The sequence below is a fragment of the Anopheles stephensi genome, chromosome 3, assembly GCF_013141755.1.
Source record: "Anopheles stephensi strain Indian chromosome 3, UCI_ANSTEP_V1.0, whole genome shotgun sequence".
Taxonomy (NCBI): Eukaryota; Metazoa; Arthropoda; class Insecta; order Diptera; family Culicidae; genus Anopheles; species Anopheles stephensi.
The window spans coordinates 17,404,649-17,424,203 of NC_050203.1; the positions used below are offsets into that span (position 1 = coordinate 17,404,649).

Here is a 19,555-nt window from a genome sequence, read left to right on the forward strand (position 1 = left end):
AAACCGATGATGTCTATGTTTGTAGCGTAAATATCCCAAGATATGGGTTGACTTGGTCTCTGGAAGAGCTAATTCTTCCAAGTCCCTAGGGCTTCAAAAGCAGATAGACAATATTTATGCTTAACAGCTGTCAAGTAGCCCGGAATCTCAATAAAATAGAGACACAGGCAAATGTTTTAATTAAATTTTAACCTTAAATGGAGATTCGGACATTAAATCCATGAAACCTAGACCATTAAGTCGACATTGGACTATTCGGTCTTGAAAAACTCTGAGTTGTCTTTTCAAAAGCTAAACAAAATGAAAATTTGTAAGCCCAGCCAAGACGCTACCATATCAACTCCATCAAAACTTTTCCTCACCAATGCCGATAGTGCATCGATTTCCATTGCGTAAAAGTTGCATAGCTGGCCCAGTAACGCTGTTAACATTTTTCACTTTCACTGCCAATCCTCCAGTGTTTAGCATACTACGAACTACAAAGTGGAGATACTACTGGGGGCGGTCCAGTGGCCGAGGCGACAGCGGCGCCGGTCTTCACACGGCAGGGCCGGGGTTCAAATCCCATCCAGACCGCCTCCCCGTACGTAAGGCTGACTACTTTTCTACGGGTAAAATCAAGTCACAGAAAGCCAGAAATGGCAGGCCGAGACCTCTCGAGGTTGTAGTGCCAAAGAAGAAGAAGAAGAACTACAAATGGAAAACGCCAAACCTCCTGCGTCCACTCATGCGTGTTGATTTGATCCAATCGAAATCTCCAAGATATCTGAACGAGATTTCGCTTTTCATTTCCATCCGAGTTTTTGCCTCTCTCTGCCTTTCTAAGAAATACGTAAAGAACATAATGCGTGTAACATGGTGCGACTGTAATACGCGTGCCGGCGGCTGAGGCGCGTTAAACGCGAACGAGATCAATTATTAGAAAGGCTGCGCCGCCGTAGAAAATTGCAAGCGAAAGGTGTTAAAAGAATTAAGTTGATTGGTTGCGAGATGAAATTTGGTGATAGCTCCCTTGAGTGGACCTTTTTTTTTTGTTAGCTAGAAATTTTTCGGACAGTTATTTGTACTTCATTACAGAATCGCTTTGTATTACAATTTTACGAAAAAAGCATGTCGGATATTTGTCTATTTTTGGTTCAACGTTTCCCCAATGAAACGCATCGTTTCAAGGGCACGGGTTACAAAACCCGGCGTAGGTGAATGTTTACTCACAGTTTTCGTACAGTCAAAAGAAAAAGAAGTATGTGGGAGACATACATCAAACAACGCCTCGTTTCGAGCGCAAAAAAAGGAATAGCGATGTAAACAAATAGTACACTTTGTTGGTTTTACTTACCCAGGCTCTCTCGGTAGAACTGTTCGGAGTTTTGGTCTAACGCACCTAGTGGAAGCTTCGCAGCTCGCGGTTCGTACTTGTGGTCTTTATGGCACGCTCGTCATGATGTCTGCGCAATTGTGCCTGGTTAAGTAGATTACAATTTGGGCGATTTCAACTTCAAAGCTCGGTGTGTTTTTGTGGCACGCGGCTGCCGCTCGTCTTCGGCACACCGCGTGCGCAAAGTGGAAAGCCCTGTGTCGGTAATTAAAACTTTATGAGACCACATTCCATCGCCCGGCAGATATCTCCCCAACCCGGAGGCACCAAACGCAGCCAAGACACTCACCACTGGAGGTTGGAATGTTTTTTTTTTTGGGTGTGTTTGTCTCAAATTTTGTACCGAAGGTTTTGCCTCAGCGATAGATGTTTGTTTGATGGAGATAAATAAGCTTCTTCTCGCATCATCAACATTCCGGCCCCCTTTTCTTCGGCCGTAGTGCGAGTCCGAGAAGACGGCGAGAAAACTAGGACAACATTTCCTGACAACTGTGCGCATCGTGAGTCGCGTACGATGTAGTTCTAATTGCGTTAGCCGTACTTCTAGTTGTACACTGTTAGTTGGAAGATTTCTTTTATGATGCTGCGCAATGACGATGCTTAAAAATGATATGATGTTGGTGTGGCTTTAAATTTGCCCACGCTCGCGCTACCACTGCACAGAGCTCACCTCCGTACGAAGGCGTCACTCTGGACAAGTGAAATTCGTGAACCAACTCATCATGGCGCACAGGCTCGTATGCTGAACACTCATCCTTTTTCCTTTGGTTGAAATGCGTTTTTGTACAGCGCGTACATATTCCGAATGAAAATAGCACCGTCAGCAGCACCGGTCGGTCGGACCGTGGATGGAAAATATTTTCTACGCCCGGCACAGACGTACACGATCTCACATCTGCTGTGCGGTGGAATGTTGGAAAATGATGCTGCACAAGGGTTTTTTTTCGTTGTAGTTGTTTTTGTTTACCCTTAAAAGACGATGTTAAATGGGAAAGATTTTTCAAGCAACCCGAAGGTTTTGGTATGCGCAGCACTGGAGCAGCATGCTTGTTGCAGATATTTTCTGGTGAAATTTTCCAGGTCTGCTTGCATGCCGTATAGCTTGAAATCCTCGATTGTTATTCGGTCTCCAATATTAAGCATGTGTTTAATTATAACTTAAAATAGAGACAATTCAAACCTTTTTGCAAGCTCGACACTTTGTTCCGTCGCGCAACGGGTTGGGGTCTTCCAGCTTTTAAATTTTTCCTATCTTAATTTTAACCTTTCATTTCAATCGAAAGGATAGAATTCCTATAGGGGTTTATATGGCACCATTGTTTTTTGCTTTCATTTGTTCTCTCTCTCTCTCTCTCTCTGTCCATGTTTTTGGAATTTCATTGTATAAAATTTCCACTTTTTTAAGAGCTCAAAGTTGTGTGGTACTTTGTATGGTGCCGGTACGGGATACTCGGAAAGGGTTTTATGGGTTTTCCGAACAAAAATGTAGAGCTAAAGGTTTTTGTCATTTTTTTTCCTGTCCTCGTATGTCCAGCTCTACTGTGTGGGAAGAAGTGGGAAGTAAATTATGACGTCTTTGTGAAAATATGTGGAAAAAGTATGCAAATACGGTTGCGCAAGGTTTTCCATCGCTTATTTTGTCTTCTGTTTTGTAGCTGGGGTAAAGCTTTTGGGGGTTAAGGCGGTGAGCAATTTGGAATTTTTTGAGCGATTTTATATTTTAACTAGAATTTTATAATTCACAGTTAAAGAAGAGCGAGAAACGACAATGATTTTTAGTAAAAGCCATAAAATCTTTCATCAATGTAGCTGGCGAAGAACGTACGTTCGAGAAACATTAACGGCGATTGCTCACCGTTGCCGTTGAATGTCTTCCTACTCAAAGCGACATAATTGGACATTTGCTAAAAGACGTTGGCAACACCCTGAGGCTGTTTGGTTCTTGAAATGGAGACGAACAAATTACAAGAATCGCTTACTGGAACGCTTTTCGCCAACAGCACCACCAGCAGACCAAGGGTTCGGTGGGAGTTCGTTTCTTCCTTCGCTGATTTTCATTCGCGAGCACATCGTTGTGTGTTTTTTTTTCTTGCAATCGGTGGGAAAATTACCAGCTTTTCCACTAGAACTGACCGTAGTTGCTACCAGAAAGACGGTAGAACTCGCATTGATTTGAAACTCCTCACTTTTTTACCATCTGGACCTAAATCTTAGGAGCTGGAAACTGGACCTGAAATCCGGGATCTGGGATTCGTGATTCGAGATCTTGTGTTCCGGGATCTTGAAAAATGGGTGCTCCCAACGCTCCCTCACTTTCTCATTGCTCTCTCGCATTTTCGCTTTCCCATTTTCCGGTTTTACGGCTATTCATTTTATTCCCTTAACGAAACTTACTTTATCAGAAGTTCTGCTCGCAAAGAGGTGTAGTAGAAGGAACATTTACACAGAACCATCAGATCTGCAGGGGGGAAAAAAACCAAGGCGAGCTTTTCGGTTTGTTTGCTCTGACAAATGAGTTCGCGGTGAAGGTTGCGGTGAAGGCGCTTCCTTTTATGTCCACGAACCCAATACATCAGGCGAATATGATGACTGATTAACTGTGACGAGTTGTTGAGAAAACTTGCAAAAAGTTGCGTTCCCTTTAGAATGATTAACCGATCCTGTCGGTAGAACTCGGGAGCTAATGCTACTTATCAAGAGACATTGTATCGAGATTTTCCTTTTTTCCTTGGTCTGTTCGTTTCAGGAAATTTATATTTACCTTTTTTTCTATCACGAATGTGAAGAAAACGAGCAGGAAATGAAAAGCGAGTGTACCAATTTCCAATCGATACTCTGGTACTGTCAATAAGATAAATGATGCTGGGAGCGAGACTCCACAGTGTTTTGTTTTTGGGCGTTTTCAGTTCGCATTAAACCTATGTGAAATGTGATACAGCTCTCCCGGTGCCGTTTACCTGAGTGAATGAGCGCTCATGATGGTGGTGAAATTTACTTTGCCACAGATTATCGTAAGAGGGATAATTTCGATGCATTATAAAGCGTAGTTTCCGATCTCAATTGATTGGAAAAAGGGATTTACCGTGCCGTTTTATTATAATTGGAGTATCGGCGATGCTTCACACGGTAATGAATATTGGGATTATCACCCTTATTCAAAAGTGCTCCGTTTGAACCAGCTGAAGAACGTCATTGATTAATTTATAAAATTGCATACATTTGGGCAGTTTTTTCCCATCCCCAATATATATTTTTTGGTGCCCAATAATGTGAGGCTATTATGTGTTTCACAGTATTTCATACTGTATTCATTAACACCTCGTTTGGAGCTACGTTTTCATCCTGTTCTTAAGGACACGAGTGCGCCTTTTTTTTCTGCCGTCAAACCCTTAACAACAGATCCTTGCACACATTCGTCCATCGTGTATCGTTATGTCTCCTGGTTGCCCCTTGTTCACATCCATAACCTGCTCTGTTGAGTGGCGTGGTACTAAAAACGTTTGATGAACGCGCGGTTGGTTCATCTTCTCTAGAGAGTCGTCGACTCTTTTGGTAGGAGGGATTGCATAGCACAAAAACATGCAAAGCATCTATCTTTCGTTGTTGTATAGCATTTTATTTCCTGTGCTGTTGGGACCTGGGCCCGCGTGCGTCCGAAAGGGAAGTGAACAATTTCTGTCACCCATCTGTGCTGACGACATCCTTACTTTCATGGGCTTGTAGTTACGCGGGGTTTGTACATACATTTTGTTTTGTTCTTATCCCATGAGTCTTGGAAGCGAGCGCTAGATTGATGATGCGAACACGTGAAACTCTAACCACCGTCCTGTGACGTGCGGGGTGACTGACGGAAGGAGACTATGGGTAATCTCCGGTCTCTGATATCAACCCAAGCCTTTGGATGAGACATATCCTTGCGTGCCTCCCCAAGGGTGTGTGTGTGTGTCTAGATACACACGGCGTAGTAGTAGTGGCAAGTGAGCAAATCACACCGCGTTGAACATAAATCTCGGCACCACCACACCGTGTGTTCTGAGACGGCAAATGATGGCATCAAGTGTCGTTCTGTGCAACAACGAGCCTCTCGTTACTTTTGGCGTGTGGGAACGGTTAAAACATTCACCCACAACGCACAGGAGGGCGCTTTTGGGGCGGGGAGCCAGCAGGGTAAAGCAAGCCTGATTGTGTAGCCTTGTTCTTCATCCCCGGAGCTTGTGTGTTGTCTTCTGTTTCTCGTTGGATGGGTTCATGAAAGCAAAATTAAAGGCAGGATACACGCGAGAGGTAAAGGAAACTCATCAGGATGTTGTTCTCTCAAGGTAAGCTACAACGCCAGCCAGCCAGCCAGCTTTGTGGTCCTTTATCCATTTAGTCCTTTTCTCCGTCGTGTGTTCACTTTTCCCAGCAAAAGGGGATGTGAAGCACAGTGGTGTTGTTCTTTTTTTTTACTGAGAAACCTTTTATTTGCTGCAACCGCTGAAAGATGAGCAAAAAGGGTATACGTGTGTGACCTTCGTTTGTTTATGGTTTTATGCTTTCCTAGTATTAAAGGCTGTGTTTAAAATTATGAGGTGAGGCGTTTTGGTTGTTAAAATAAAAGCTTCACAATTCTTAAATAATTTATTCTTCAAGCAGATAATGTATTTGAGCTATTTGTGGGGCTCAGTTCCCTTTCCAGAGTGTCTCTTACATATTGAGTCATTACTCTCTAATTCCACTCCGTCACGAAACGTGGCTGCTTCGAAACGTGCGTTTAGAACGTTCCGCTAATCGTAGTGGAGAACATACACACCACATGCCCAGGAACATAAAATCATATAAAGTAAGTCGTCAGTAAGAAGTGCCGAGAAGTCCCTTTTCATTGCTCGTTGTGTACAATTGTTCGTTCTTTCGTTTCCTTTCGTTTTTTTTTGTGACGACAGAATTTATGGGCTTAACGAAGTTATTTCATTCGGCAAGTGAGTTACGCCGCACGCCCTGGCCACCAACGCCACCAGCAACTACTGCTCTTGTAGCCCACGTCAACGTGAAACTGCTGATCAAATGAGACCACTCATCGGGCACGCGACTTGTGTCGAAACGAAGATGAAGGTGATTTTGCAGTAGAAGCAGGAGAAAGGATGGGAGCTGATGGAGTCAGCATTGATGTCTCCACAGTCGATGCCGGATGTTAAAATTATGTCTCACATAAACTCGCACTTTGGCAGCCCGAGGAAGAAGGCGGCACCGTTAACGACAGTCGGTGGTTAAAAGCGACGACGCTTGTCGCCTATCGAACTCTGTCCGCAAGGCGCACCATGGGTCCGCGGCATCAATTAGACTCGATTAGCCGAGAGAGCAGTGGCATCATTTGGTTTGATCGTGGCGTGACGGATTGTGTCACCCAAGGCACGGTTTGCAAATTTTCCGACACTAAAAGCCTCAGAGCTGATGAATTGACCATTTTCGTTAAAGAGATTGTGTTCCAAAGAGACAGAATGAGATCTGGTGGTCTTTTGGTGTTTGAAAAGCCAGAACTGTATTCCCCACGACGGTACAGCTAGTGTTTTGGTGTGAAGGAAATGAAAATTCTTCGACCAATTAGTAGAGCACTGCTGTCGGCGAATTATATTGCCAACTTTGCTGCTTCGCTGTCATCGGCCAAAAGTTGGTGGCCATACTCGAGCGACCGAAACGTTTCGTGAAGTTCGGGAAACACTACATACAGTAGGGAACCAACCAGGACCGGGAGGACAGCAATCGCCGCCAAGTAAGAAAACTGTCCGAGATCGTTTGGTCGGATTTGTCGGCAGCATCTCGCCGGCCAGTTTATCGACGGTAATTTGTTGCAATAAACTACAATTAGCGTGACATTTCGCAATGTCGCACCCATTACGGTTGGGCGCATTCGGTGGCGAAGCGGGCTATGCTGTTGGTGCCTTAGGGGTCATGTGTCGCCTCGAATTAAGATGAGTCGCGTGGCGAGGCTGCAACATTTCGATACGGTTTTAAGAAATTTTAGTGACATTAAACTTGATTGTACTTTAAGATGTGTTAGAATTTTTTACTTCAATTTATTGATCTAGTTTCATTTAAAATCTGTATAGAAATATAGTCTTCCTGAGCATGATTTTAATTTGCTGTAACGCCTCTAGCTACACGATAGAAAAATCTGTTTTGCAACACATTTTACATAAATCATAGTGGTTGTTGTGGGTCCTCCGGTTTAGTGGAGCGCTATCCCAGATGATGAACACCAACACCATTCATTTTGCAAACCCTTTTAATAACCAATTAAAAATTCATTCACGCCTCGTCGTGCCTGCTTGTCTGTCGTGGTGGTCTTGGTTGGTAAGGTTGGTATGGTGAGTGGTTATGCTCTCTCACCGGTACCAGGATCCGGGTCTATTGTTTGCCCATGTGCCCCACCCAGGTTGTTGGGGCAGGTAAGGTCAATTAGTTAAAAGTAGAATTACAAGCAAACTTTGTCTAGCTGTGATACAGCCATGAGAAGTTGTGAAGGTGAGCGTGTGTGCTCGCCTATGTCACAGTGGAATGTTCCTTCAAGAAGATGTGCCTTCATGGGTTCATATGATTGAGACATTAAGCTGGGCGTCAAACTTTGACCAATGTCGGGCAATACATATAAATAGGAAATACAGGCAATAAGATCCGATTTTTGGACAGTCGATGTAGCAAAGTTAATATCTCAACCTCATTCACAAAGACTATGGAATGTTGCAGAATTAACCCCAAAAAAAACCTTTCACACAAAATGTTTCAGATATTTTCTTTCAATTATAACTTGTATCTACTTACCCAAAAAGCCATCTGTTAAAACGGACCCACACGCCCGCCCGGGTGATTGAGGCATTTGTTGGTTTTCGCCCCAAAACCGTCGTAGCACACAGAGCGTCCGTGTAGTAGTAGTATCACGTTAAATATGTGCATAATAAATGTAGAAAAATCGCCCTAGGCGAGAGTGGCGGGTTGCTCGGAAATTCGCTGAAGCGTAATCGCGCAAATGTTGATCCAAAGACTATCCGGAGTGTTTTCTCTGGGAGATCGCTGGTAGCTTCTGGCCGTGCGCTCATAAGTAACAATTATGTTGTTGTAGCACCCTTCGGATGGGCGATGGGATGATGCGTATGCTGTTTTTGTAAGACACGAGTTTTCTCGTGAAAATTATGTTTAGCCGTCCCCGGTTTAGCACATGGGAGGCAAGAACGAAGGATAAAAGCTAATGTATGTGCAGCTCTGAGAAGTGATGAATGTTTTTTTTTCTGCTCAAAAGAGCTATATCAGCAGGCTTTTTTCTCTTTCTAGCTGTCAAGGTTTGGCCCCCTAGATCTTTTTCATAGTTCAACGACCTTCTAGGTTATTCAGATCATGTAATCGCTTACTAGACTTATTGATATTGGATAGTTGGATAGTTCAGATCGTTCTATGGTAGAAGTTTCTGATGGGATTTGAACCCCGGTCTTACCACTGGACCGCCCACAGCACGTTAGGCTGATTCTTAATCTTAAAGCAGAGACCTGGGTAATCCTATTTTCTGCTCAAATACCTCCGAAAGGAGCTATTTTCAGAATATTGCAAATTTCACATGTTCCCGATCGCCACTCATTTGAACTTGATCTTGAGCGTGTCTCTCACTGACCAGGTGGACTATATCTGACATCAGTTTCAATCCTGAGTTGTTGCTGTTTCGGTCGGGTCGGTTTCCCCTCTTTTTCCAACGGTCGGAAAATTTGTCTAAAATTCCTGGGGGGCTGGATGTTGTCCACGAAAACCCTCCCCTCGTTAAATGAGTGAGAAAAGAATGGTTTGCTGAACTTTGGCCGAGTGTTGGTTGTGTATGGAGGCGAATACACGTGTGCTGGTTTGTTCGTGGGTGCCCGTAGGTGGCTTTGCAGTAATGGATCTGCCGTCCCGGACCCACGAACACCGTCGGACGTCATATTTTCTTCTGGTTGGTGGTAGGTTTTTCATTGTGTACTGCTGCCGGCCATTCCTAGTGTGTGTGTGTGCGCGCAGTTCATTATGCATTTAATTTATGCATGTGTTAAAAGAAAAGCAACATCCCACAAGGCACAGAGTTACGCGAAGTTCAGCACCACCACTACGCCATTTTTTTTTATCAACAGCAGCACCCAACGACGGCCGTACACCGTACGAAGCGGATTGAATTATTAAAGGCATGCTTTATTGCGTTTTCTTTCGCGGGCAAAGGTATTGGGGTGTTGGTGTTGGTGGTTGGACGGTGCTGGGCGATTTTGTGGCAGTGTTGGTCGTTTCGCACGGTTTGTTTTCGATTCCTAGCGTTTGCATTCCATCGGTCTTTTCTTTTTCGCCCGGTGCGTTGGTGCTTCATGAAGTGAAAAAGTCGGCTTCCAGAGTGTCCGGGTGCGGTACTACGTATTGGAGCAATTTTCCGTACGTTGTTTTCTTTCTGCGCCCAACAACAATTCTTCACCACGCTCTTCACTCATACACATGGGCAGGGAAAAACGCATATTCTGCTGCAGTGCACAGGCAGGGGTTTCTTCTCGCCACCGTCATGACCGCCTGTCTCCTTTGCCCTGCTTTAGTCGGGCTTTCTCCTGCGGGCTGTGGCTTTTCATTTGTGCATAAAAATTTCCCATCGCAGAAACATATCTCTTGGCTGGCTGGCTGGTCGGTCGGTAAGGTCAACACAGAAGCTGGTTGCATATGTTAACCAACCAAGCATAGTACATGGCGCTGGTTCGATTCGTGCATGCTCACTGTTGCAGTTGCTGCCAACTGCTGGGTTGAAGCATGAGTCTTTTTTCCTTTCTTCTCCTGCGCGAATATGGTTGAGAGTGAAACGCGTCACGAAGGTTTCCCTGGTTTGTGGCATTGCGATGTATTTGTCCGTCTTCACAGTAATCTTCTCGAGCGTTTAATACACTTCGTTTGATCTAAGTGGGATGGTTGTGTTTGAATATCTGCAGCAGATGGTCTGCAGAACTCAAATGGATTATATTTGTTAGAGTTAAAAGCTGACATTCGATAATGCTTGTATATTCAAGTAATACTTATGAAATAGATTCAGTGCAGTTGCCGAGACTTCCAACAGCAGGAACAGTCATCTCGCATCATCACAGCAGGAACAGTGGGATGGTCAGCAGGAACAGACAGCCGGACCATCTCTCAGTACCCTTAACTGACTATCCAGCTATAAAGTAAAATTTAGTCAAGAAAGCCAGAAGCTTCAGACCTTAATACGCAAGATAATCACTTTTTGTAAAATCAAATCTAAAAATATTCTGTTGATGGAGCCATTAAGAAGACCTGGCAATATATTGATATATTACAGATTCCACCCACAGATAACAAAAAAAAAAAGTATGAAAAATGCCTAAACAAAGCCATCATCCATTGTGACAAGCAAGAGACAGCGTCATTAGGAGATTTATTTTCCGGAGGCTACAAAACAAACACACAAACAAAGTAAGGAAATACGCCCATTCGAAGCATGCCCTTTCCGTCGTTGGCAAACCAAATTTAAATTCAAACCACCACACTGCGTTACCTCAGCCAAGTCACCTTGGTTCGGGTTGGTGGTGGTGCTGGGCTTGGAATAATGCTTTTACTCTTCGCTGATCTTTTACTCGACGGGACAGACAGGAATGTGCCATTTTTCATGAAAATCCAATTCAATTCCGGTGCCGAAATGAATAAAGAGCTGTCGGTGGATTTAAATGATTTAACCATCGTTTGACATGGTTAGGGAAATTCGGGACGCTTCCTTAGCTGGGAAAGCCGTCGCCGGCCACTGAGTGCGATTTTATCTCGTTCCATTTGACCATCCGTCACGGTCGAATGGTCGGTAGGTTACGGACGAAGTATTTTGTCCACCAGGCAGGCTGGACGGGTATCCGTCATTTATTACGCTTCCGGAGGTGACATTTGCTCCAGAAGGTTTCCGAGAAGTGTAAGAGCGCGCGCGCGCGCCGGACCACACACTCCTGTTGAGTTGGAGTCCTGTTGCTTTTATTTCTCGATCTGTTGGTGTCATCCCTGACGGTTTGATATGGGGCTACCAGAGACAACCAATTGGAAAAGTAGCCTCTCCCTACCAGTTTCTAATCGGGTAACAATTCAATGTCCAACAGGGATGTGGAGATGAATTGGTTTTTGGCACCCTGGGAGCAGACTGTTCTGGTTTTATCTGGTCAGTTTTATGTGCGCTTTGTTTTTCGTTTGCAATTACCACTCAGCACGAACTTGGGGAAATTAATGTAGATCAATAGATTTCATCAGCTAGCCCCCAGTGCTCTGTTGCTGTGTGGCCTGGAGTGAAGTTTCTTCCTGAGATTATAAATCAGATATGTCAGCAAGAGTTCACAGTAGAATTTTTTTCTTATAACTATCTAAAAACCTTTTCAATTACAAAATTGTGAGTAAAGAACTCAAGCTCCGCAAGTAGTTTTACTAAGTATCGATTACTTTTCCTGATATTGTTTTTCTAACAATATTCTTTCACCTATTTTTAGAGTAAAATGTTAAGTTCTAATGAGACTTCCAATAGCCACTCAGATTCAATTCATTTGCTGAGTGAACAAACACAGCATTTGTAGAGTACAGTAGCAGCTCAATACGCGCGCGAGACGGTAGATGTGATTTTCCGCTATCGCATTACTTCATCTTATTAAGGTTAATTTTCCAGCTCGTTGAAGAGTGGCTGAAGCGCGCTGTCTTCGCCGGCGTCAACTTCACCGAACGAACGATTTATGAATAATTCAATTAATATCAGCATTGTACGCGGGACCCCAACCCTCTTCGCACAAGCTTTTTCTCTCGATTTTCACGGGCACGTCGTCCTATACATATCAAAAATGCACTCATTTCGGTGTGAGGGAAGTTCCCTTCGTTCCAAGAATTTCCTGCTATGTTCGGAAAGCAAGGAAAGCATCTGAATTTTCGCGTAAAATAGGGTTCCCAGATGCAGACAGTTCATCTGTAATTCTTCTGAACTTGGGAAGCGCTGGAGCACCGATTCCCCGCCTCGATGGATTGTTCTGAAAATAATCTTTTATCTTTCAGTATTGTTGAAGTTTATTCCGGTCTGCACAGCAGTGGTATGGTGTATGGTTTGCGTTGAACTACAGCCAACGACAGATGCTCGGTTGAGATTAGTGCTACCGTCTGCAATGGGTTCCGTTGGTATCGGTTGGTTGGATAATGGGCTGCAATTAAACGTTGGAGATAGCAATGCTCAATATAATCCATCACAAATTGTCTTCCATCAAAATCTGCTCAACTGTAAGCGGTGGACTGGTGCCAAAAAGCGGTTCCATCCTTCGAAACAAAACACACACCAAGGCGTGTTCGAAGGATGCTGTGGCAATGGAGATATTTTTCCTGGAACAGTAAAGCCTTTTAATTCTTGATGTGCACAATCTTCAGGTGCAAAGACGTTTCAGTCTCTCCACTCTGTTCTGATGGCTAGACAACTTCATTGGCTTCCAGTAGACTAGTTATGCGGGAAGCACTAGCCACTAGCTAGCTAAGTATAGAACGAACAGTTGCCAAGTGCAAACACCAGACATAAAAAGGTAAAGTTTTCAGTTATCTGATGCTTACCAACCATCAAGCTATATAATCAATTTTCTGTTCTGGGTCTCCGCCAGTCCTCATCGACAAAGATACGGCTGACGAATGGGATGATGCTCTCGGCAAGATAGTGACAACTTTAGGGCTGCTCCTTTCGTTACAGAGGACATTTATCTATAGCACTAGAGCGCACAGTTTTATGTCACCCATGATGGCCGGTTTGTCTTTATTCTGTTGTGATAAGCGGGAAGCCAAGAAAAAGATAGTCTCGATTCAGTCATCTTTAATTCCATGTTATTGATGGCAACGGAATAGTAGAGCACAGCTGACGCTGGTACGATAGCGAGCCTTATTGGTCAAGCTTCTTGTGGCATATGGCGAGATAAGTTTTAATATTGTGGGAAATAAGTTAGATTGTAAAGAAGGCATGGAGTAATAAAATTCAACACTGAAAACCTAACTTAACTTTAGCAATTAATTGACAAAGGCAATGTTAATTGACTACAAAAAAAATCTAAATAATATCTTATGCCATAAAGCCAGGCACTGTTCTTCTGCATCATGCCTCAACCAAACGATTATATATTAATACCTTTATTTCAACAAAAGCTCCAGCCTGATTCCAGTGATACAGTGTGCAGGGATAAAAAGAGGTTATAGATAATCAAAAACGATAGCCGCTGTCGGTCCTTTAAACTGCCAACCATTAGCGTGCCGTTAGCGCACAGGAAAAAAGGAAAGAAAATTTAGGACCGAGAGAGTAGCAAGCTTACCAAGCAAAAGCGCAAACGACATTTTAATAATGCGCCCGTTAAGCCCATCTCGCCTCGTTCATCGCCACCTCAGCGGCTCGGAATGTGCGCTATATAATGGAGAAAAGATTTTCTAACCGTTGTGTTGGATAATGCGTAAAACATAATACACAACACGATTGGGATGGATAAAGGATCCGCTTCCCTGGTGTGGTGCGTGGGTTAACATAAAGGTAAACAATAGGATTGCTTTTATGAAAGGTTTTGGTTTGGGTTCTTTTTGTTTGCTCGTTCGGTTTGAGCGAAGATGTGCAAATTTGTTTGCAGATCTATTAAACCGTGAAGTGATGATGTTTGCTGGTGGGGGACCCCCGAGGTTGGCCAGACACATTAACATTGCAATGATGATCGAATAAAATTCGACTCAAGGTTGTAGCTGGTGTTTTTAATTTGCTGGGTAATGTGAAAATGGGAGCAAAATTTCCCGAGGGTTGTTAGAAATATTTAAAAAAATTATATAAAATAAATTCGTATTCATATTTACTATTTAATTATAATGTTTTACTAATATTGTTTTTTTGCTTTTTCTTTTTAGGATTTTCGAAGGCTCGATATGCCACTCTTGCACACACATCTCATAAGCGAAGGATGATAACGCTAACAAAAAAGAGGCCAAAAAAGACGCGGCACTACAGACGCCTCTACAATCGCTAGTAATTTGTCAGCTATTTTCTGCGATCGGTGGCACTTTCCCGATTTGATTTATACGCTACCGCATGGCGCCTAATATCCGATGGGGCTTAGAAGAAGAGAAAGGAAACAGAAAAAAAAACAAAAACCGGCATTACCACTTGCACAAGCGTACAGGTTTTCTTCCGAGATTCACACAGCCGTACCTGGTCAGCTGACAAACGACCGCGGAAACACGGAGAAGGAAGAGAGTCAGGAGAGAAGGGAAGCAGTAAAACATGTGAAGCAAAAAAAACAGCGTCTGCCCACAGTTCAATCGATCCCTCGTGTTTGCAGTCGTAAATAAAGACCCCTCGATCCATGAGTGTCCCACGAGAGAGAGCGATAAAAACGGTCTGGGAAAATATACACCGACGCCGATAAAAGGAAAAAAAAAACCGTCAGCACACACATACCTGAAAGGAAAATTATGCTACATTATGATCAGGGAAGCTGTACGGCGGGTTTACGGTGCGCAATGCTAGGAAGAAAATTGAAAGTGAAACCACCAACAACATCGCTAAATTGCAGCTACGGCGCTACCGCCACCGTAGCCGTCATCTCGCGCGCACTAATGTCCGTTCGTTAGACGGGTGGAAAAACTCTCGCCAAATGGTAACGTGCGCTATAATATGTGTGTGTGTGTGTTCTTCGCGCACCGCACTTCCTTTACCATGGGAGGGAGCAACAAGAAAAAAAAGGAATAAAACTACCGGAAATCATCCACCATCCGCCGCTTGCTCGCACACACCCACCCGTTCTTCATTTTGCTCTTGCACACAATGTTTGAGGTGATACGCTTCTCCTAAAATAAGAGCAACGTCCTGGTCAAAAAACCAAACCCGACAAGCATCGTCTTCAGCGACCCAAATCGTCGTTGTACGTCGGTGCAACGTTTTTCGTACGCAATTTGAACCACACCCATGGTGTGCGGTTGCTTCGCTTTCTTGCCAGAGAGAGTTGGCCACATAAAGGCCAATATGCCGCACCGTATGGACCATTTTAATGCTAAAATATGATTGCAAGTTATTAGTATCGTACTGACCATGAATGTTCGACGATTAGGAGCTGGTAGCACTATAATTTGCAATCAGATTCAAACGATTACGATAGGGTAGACACGAAGTCTTATATCGCTGTGTTGGAATGGGAACTTCAAAGTGTGTTTTTGTGTGGCTATATAGAAGCATCTTTGAAAAAGCGTTTGCTATCTTTTCCCATATGTTTGTAGTTCAAGATAACAGGCAAGTGGGAGGTGTGCATTAGACAAGTAACACGTGCGCACTCATTATTGCACCCTCCAAACGGGGTGTGCACAAAATCAGTAGACACTTCCTGTGCAATGGTGCAAAACTGGAGAATCTAGGTTGTGATTTATTGCTTTCGGCTCACGGTGGAATCTCGTGTTTATTGAATGTTACTTTCCATCCTTCAGTTCCATTCGGAAAACCCAATCAGTGTTGGTGTCGAGTTGCAAACGTGAAATCTCTGTATTAAGTGTGTGTGTGTGCGCGCGCGTGTGTGTGTGTAAATATTATTGTGGGCACAGTGTAGAACAGCATTCGATGCCGCCGATGCACACGAATGCTCCGTCAGTGGGGTCGCGTTACTAGGGCGCAAGTGTGTTACAAGTGAAGAAGCGCTTGTTCGATCTCAACGACGCCCCGCTGCAACGGGAGTTTTGGAACGGGTGGGATTTGTCGAAGGAATCGGCGTCAACATTCGATCTCAACCGGGCGATTCACAGGACTCGGGTGACGAGGAGCTTGCGCCTCGCACCGGTCCCTGTGCCCAGCCACGCTCGACGTTGGCCGGAGGCGGCGGAGGATTGTTGGGAGGATATCCGGCCGGCAACATGTCGCTGAATGGGCGCGAGCTGGTGAAGCAGTCACAACCAACCGACTACAACCAGAGCGTGTTGACGATGCAGAAATCGGTCACCATCACGGTGACGCCGCAGCGCAGCAACTCGATGGATCTGCTCAACTTCGAGGAGAAGCGACAGCTGATCGCGTCCTCGCTGTCGCTGTCAGACATTCTGCATGTCAGCCCGGCCGCGGCACACGTTGCCAAGGAGGTCGCCGCCAGTACGGTGATTGGTAAGTTAGAGTGTTAGAGAGAGAGAGAGAGAGAGATAGAGAAAGCCCTAACCAACTTTTGGACTAGGAATATCTGAGGTGATTGGTGAAACTCGATCGTCTATCGCGGTAGCTATTTAGTAATCAATTCTTGAATCGCCATTCGTTAAGAGTGCTTTACCCAAAATATGTTAAAAAACAATATTTCAAAATAGTGTTTAAGTTCCGTACACTCTTCTGCATGCACCTCGCTTACATGCAAGAAATATTCAAAAAAAATCGCAAACCAAAAGTAACGTAACCAGGCAAAACGCCTCCGGTATAGAATCATTAAATTGCGCAAGCGACCGATCTCCGTTCGGTTGTCGGTTGGATGGGTTAGTATCAATTATCGGTGGCAGGTGCCGCACTCGGTGCCCAGCAAACATCATCTGCAGCGTAATCATTTCCTGTGCGATCTTAAGTAACATGCACAAGATCTTGCTAGCCAACGGACAAGATTTTGCAGATTGTTCCACCGGCATTTTTGTACCAACCAGTCAGCCAGTCAGTCAGCGGCTGGTTGTCTGCAAAGGTAAACATTACCGCTCATTATCGGTTGTGAAATATTGTTCCCAAGGCAGTAAAAGTGCAAATATGCGCTGCCGAGAGAGGAAATGGATGACGAACGGTCGGACGGACGGGCGGGTGCATCGTGTTACGACAAATTCCGTTGAAGGTGCCGTTTGCAGCGTTGGACCAATCATCGATTTAAGCATGATGCAATGTGGTGTGTTAATGTTGCTAACAACCAGTTTTCGAGACACAAGCACACACACAAACTCATTGTGCACCTTGTGTGAGTAGTATTAAAAAGCTTTAACATCCGTTCAAGCATCTAAATAGCGTATGCAATAAAAAATAGACTATCTTAGAATGACAATTAAAATGCATCGAATGAAGATAGCTGTGCTTTGAATCGTGCATTAAAGAGGCATCCTTCCAAAAAATATTGTCCGCCTTCCAGAATGTCGGTAGTTAGCTAGGAGCTAAGGACTGGTTTTCGACCTTGACTCTCGATGAAGTAGTTGAAAGTTTGATGATCAGTCTTGGCTACAGAATGATTGGAGAAGGTCATCATGAAGAGTATTGCACTGAATACTCTACCGGTCTCTGGTGAGACCTGTTCGGAGTCTCTTGGATCGACGACAACCTTATCGCCAAAGAGACATCTTTGTCAGTAGCTCATTCTGGGTGATTGTCACCGCCGAGTATCCATTTCAGCCATGGAATTAGGAGTGTATATACCAATATTAATGTTTATTTTATTCTTCACGATTTGGACGGAAGATCTGACTTCGGGATTCAAACTCAATTCAAAATGATATCCCCAAAAAATTGCAAAAGGAAATCTTTATGACGTCCTCCATCCGATGCTAATTGGGTTAACACATTTAGGACGTATGAACTAGGAGCTCATAGTAGGAAAGACGCTAATGAAACATTCACGAATACACCAAAAAAATCTTTTATTTGTATTTCAACGATCTGATGTGATTACTGTATACATTTTTTTCGTCGTGTGCTACGCAACATCGCCGACACCGCCAAGCGCCACACTCGAGATAAGAAGCGGACGTTCTTGACTTTGAACGGTGCTGGCTTGATGTGTAGTGCTTCTTTCGGGTGCTAATCAAGTTTGCTTTTGCTTTTGGGCCATATTCCAGTCCTCGATTATCTATGACATAAAGAAACACCATTACTTTGACGCTATCATTTGCAAACCGAAATAATGTAGTTATAAGCTATTATGGACAGAGCTGCATTGGCGATGAAGCGAACCTTTTATAAAACTTGTTGCAAATTTGCAAATTTTATTCATTTACTCAGCATGTAACAGGGATAACACGATTTACATAAAGTGAACATGCAAATGGAAGATTTTTCCCTTTTCCACACGACAACCCATTAACATTCAATCAATCCATCGCCACTACTTCCCATTTACGTACGACCCTTAAGTGCATCTGAGCTCGTAAAAGGCCGGCAATCGTACAGAAAACAGATTAAATCTTCGTTGCGGAAAATAAAACACAAGTACTCACCCGAGCTCCCTCTCTCTCTCTCTCTCTCTGTCCCTTGGCTTGCTCTATCGGCCGGCAGATGATTGACAAGTTCCACTCCGTCAGCTTCGGTTCACGCATCTAGAACGACGACGAATGCCGCGTGACGCATAGCTTAATCATGCGTAACGAATAATGTATTGGCGGCCTTTTTTCGGAATGCACCAGGAGACTGGTGGGCGATTGTGACGACGTGATACGAGAGGTGCCAAGGGGTGAAGGCAACACTTGGGGACACCTGAGAATACGTTTGTTACATAATGATGAAATACATGCTCGTCGCGCCTAGACAGCCTATTGTGTGGCCTAGCCTCGTCACAACGTTAAATGTGCAAACACCACCACCACCTTCTTCATTTGGTTTGCCGGCTCATGTGTGCGATTTGTATCGGACCTATAACAACACATTATAGGAACGTGATCGAGATTGTGACGTTGCGTGCGAAATGTAAAATCCAAACTAATTGAACTGGTAAATATTCGCAGACGGTTTGTGGCACGGTATTGGAAATTGGGACAAGAATGTACTTAACGTGTTAGCGGTTGTTTACAACGTTCGGTTGACGATGGTGTTTTGAACTTTGATGATGTATTCTATTATATTCATGTGTCCCAGCGATATATTCGCTGTATAAAATATTACCAAGGCGATGCATCTTATCGATTGCAATTTTCGTTTTGCGGAAGAATGCTAAATTTTATCAAAATTGAAGTGAAGTCGAACGTTTAGACTTTTTAACTTAAAAGATTTCAAAACTTTTCAATACTTCATTGCATTGAATTCAGTTGCACTTTCCAAATTACTTATTGCTACCAATCAGAAGCTGCATGTAAAAGTTTTCTATGGAAATGCAATTGATGAAAACCACCACCGAGACACAACTCGGCTCCAAACAAGTGCCACCGTGTGAAGGAATTACGGCAAGGTTCTATTTTAAGAACCCATTACGTTTATGATGA

General features: G+C 43.9%; 1 protein-coding gene across 8 annotated transcripts in view; it reads left to right on the plus strand.

Annotated features, from left to right (window-relative positions):
* LOC118513483 (AF4/FMR2 family member lilli-like) overlaps positions 1 to 19,555 on the plus strand; it is a 132,668-nt gene that overhangs the window by 21,840 nt on the left and 91,273 nt on the right. For all 8 annotated transcript variants that reach the window (XM_036059297.1, XM_036059294.1, XM_036059302.1 and 5 more), the window contains exon 2: positions 15,851 to 16,514. In XM_036059297.1, the coding sequence (XP_035915190.1) occupies positions 16,271 to 16,514 (244 nt within the window). In that variant the 5' untranslated portion in view covers positions 15,851 to 16,270. The remainder of the gene's footprint in view (positions 1 to 15,850; positions 16,515 to 19,555) is intronic.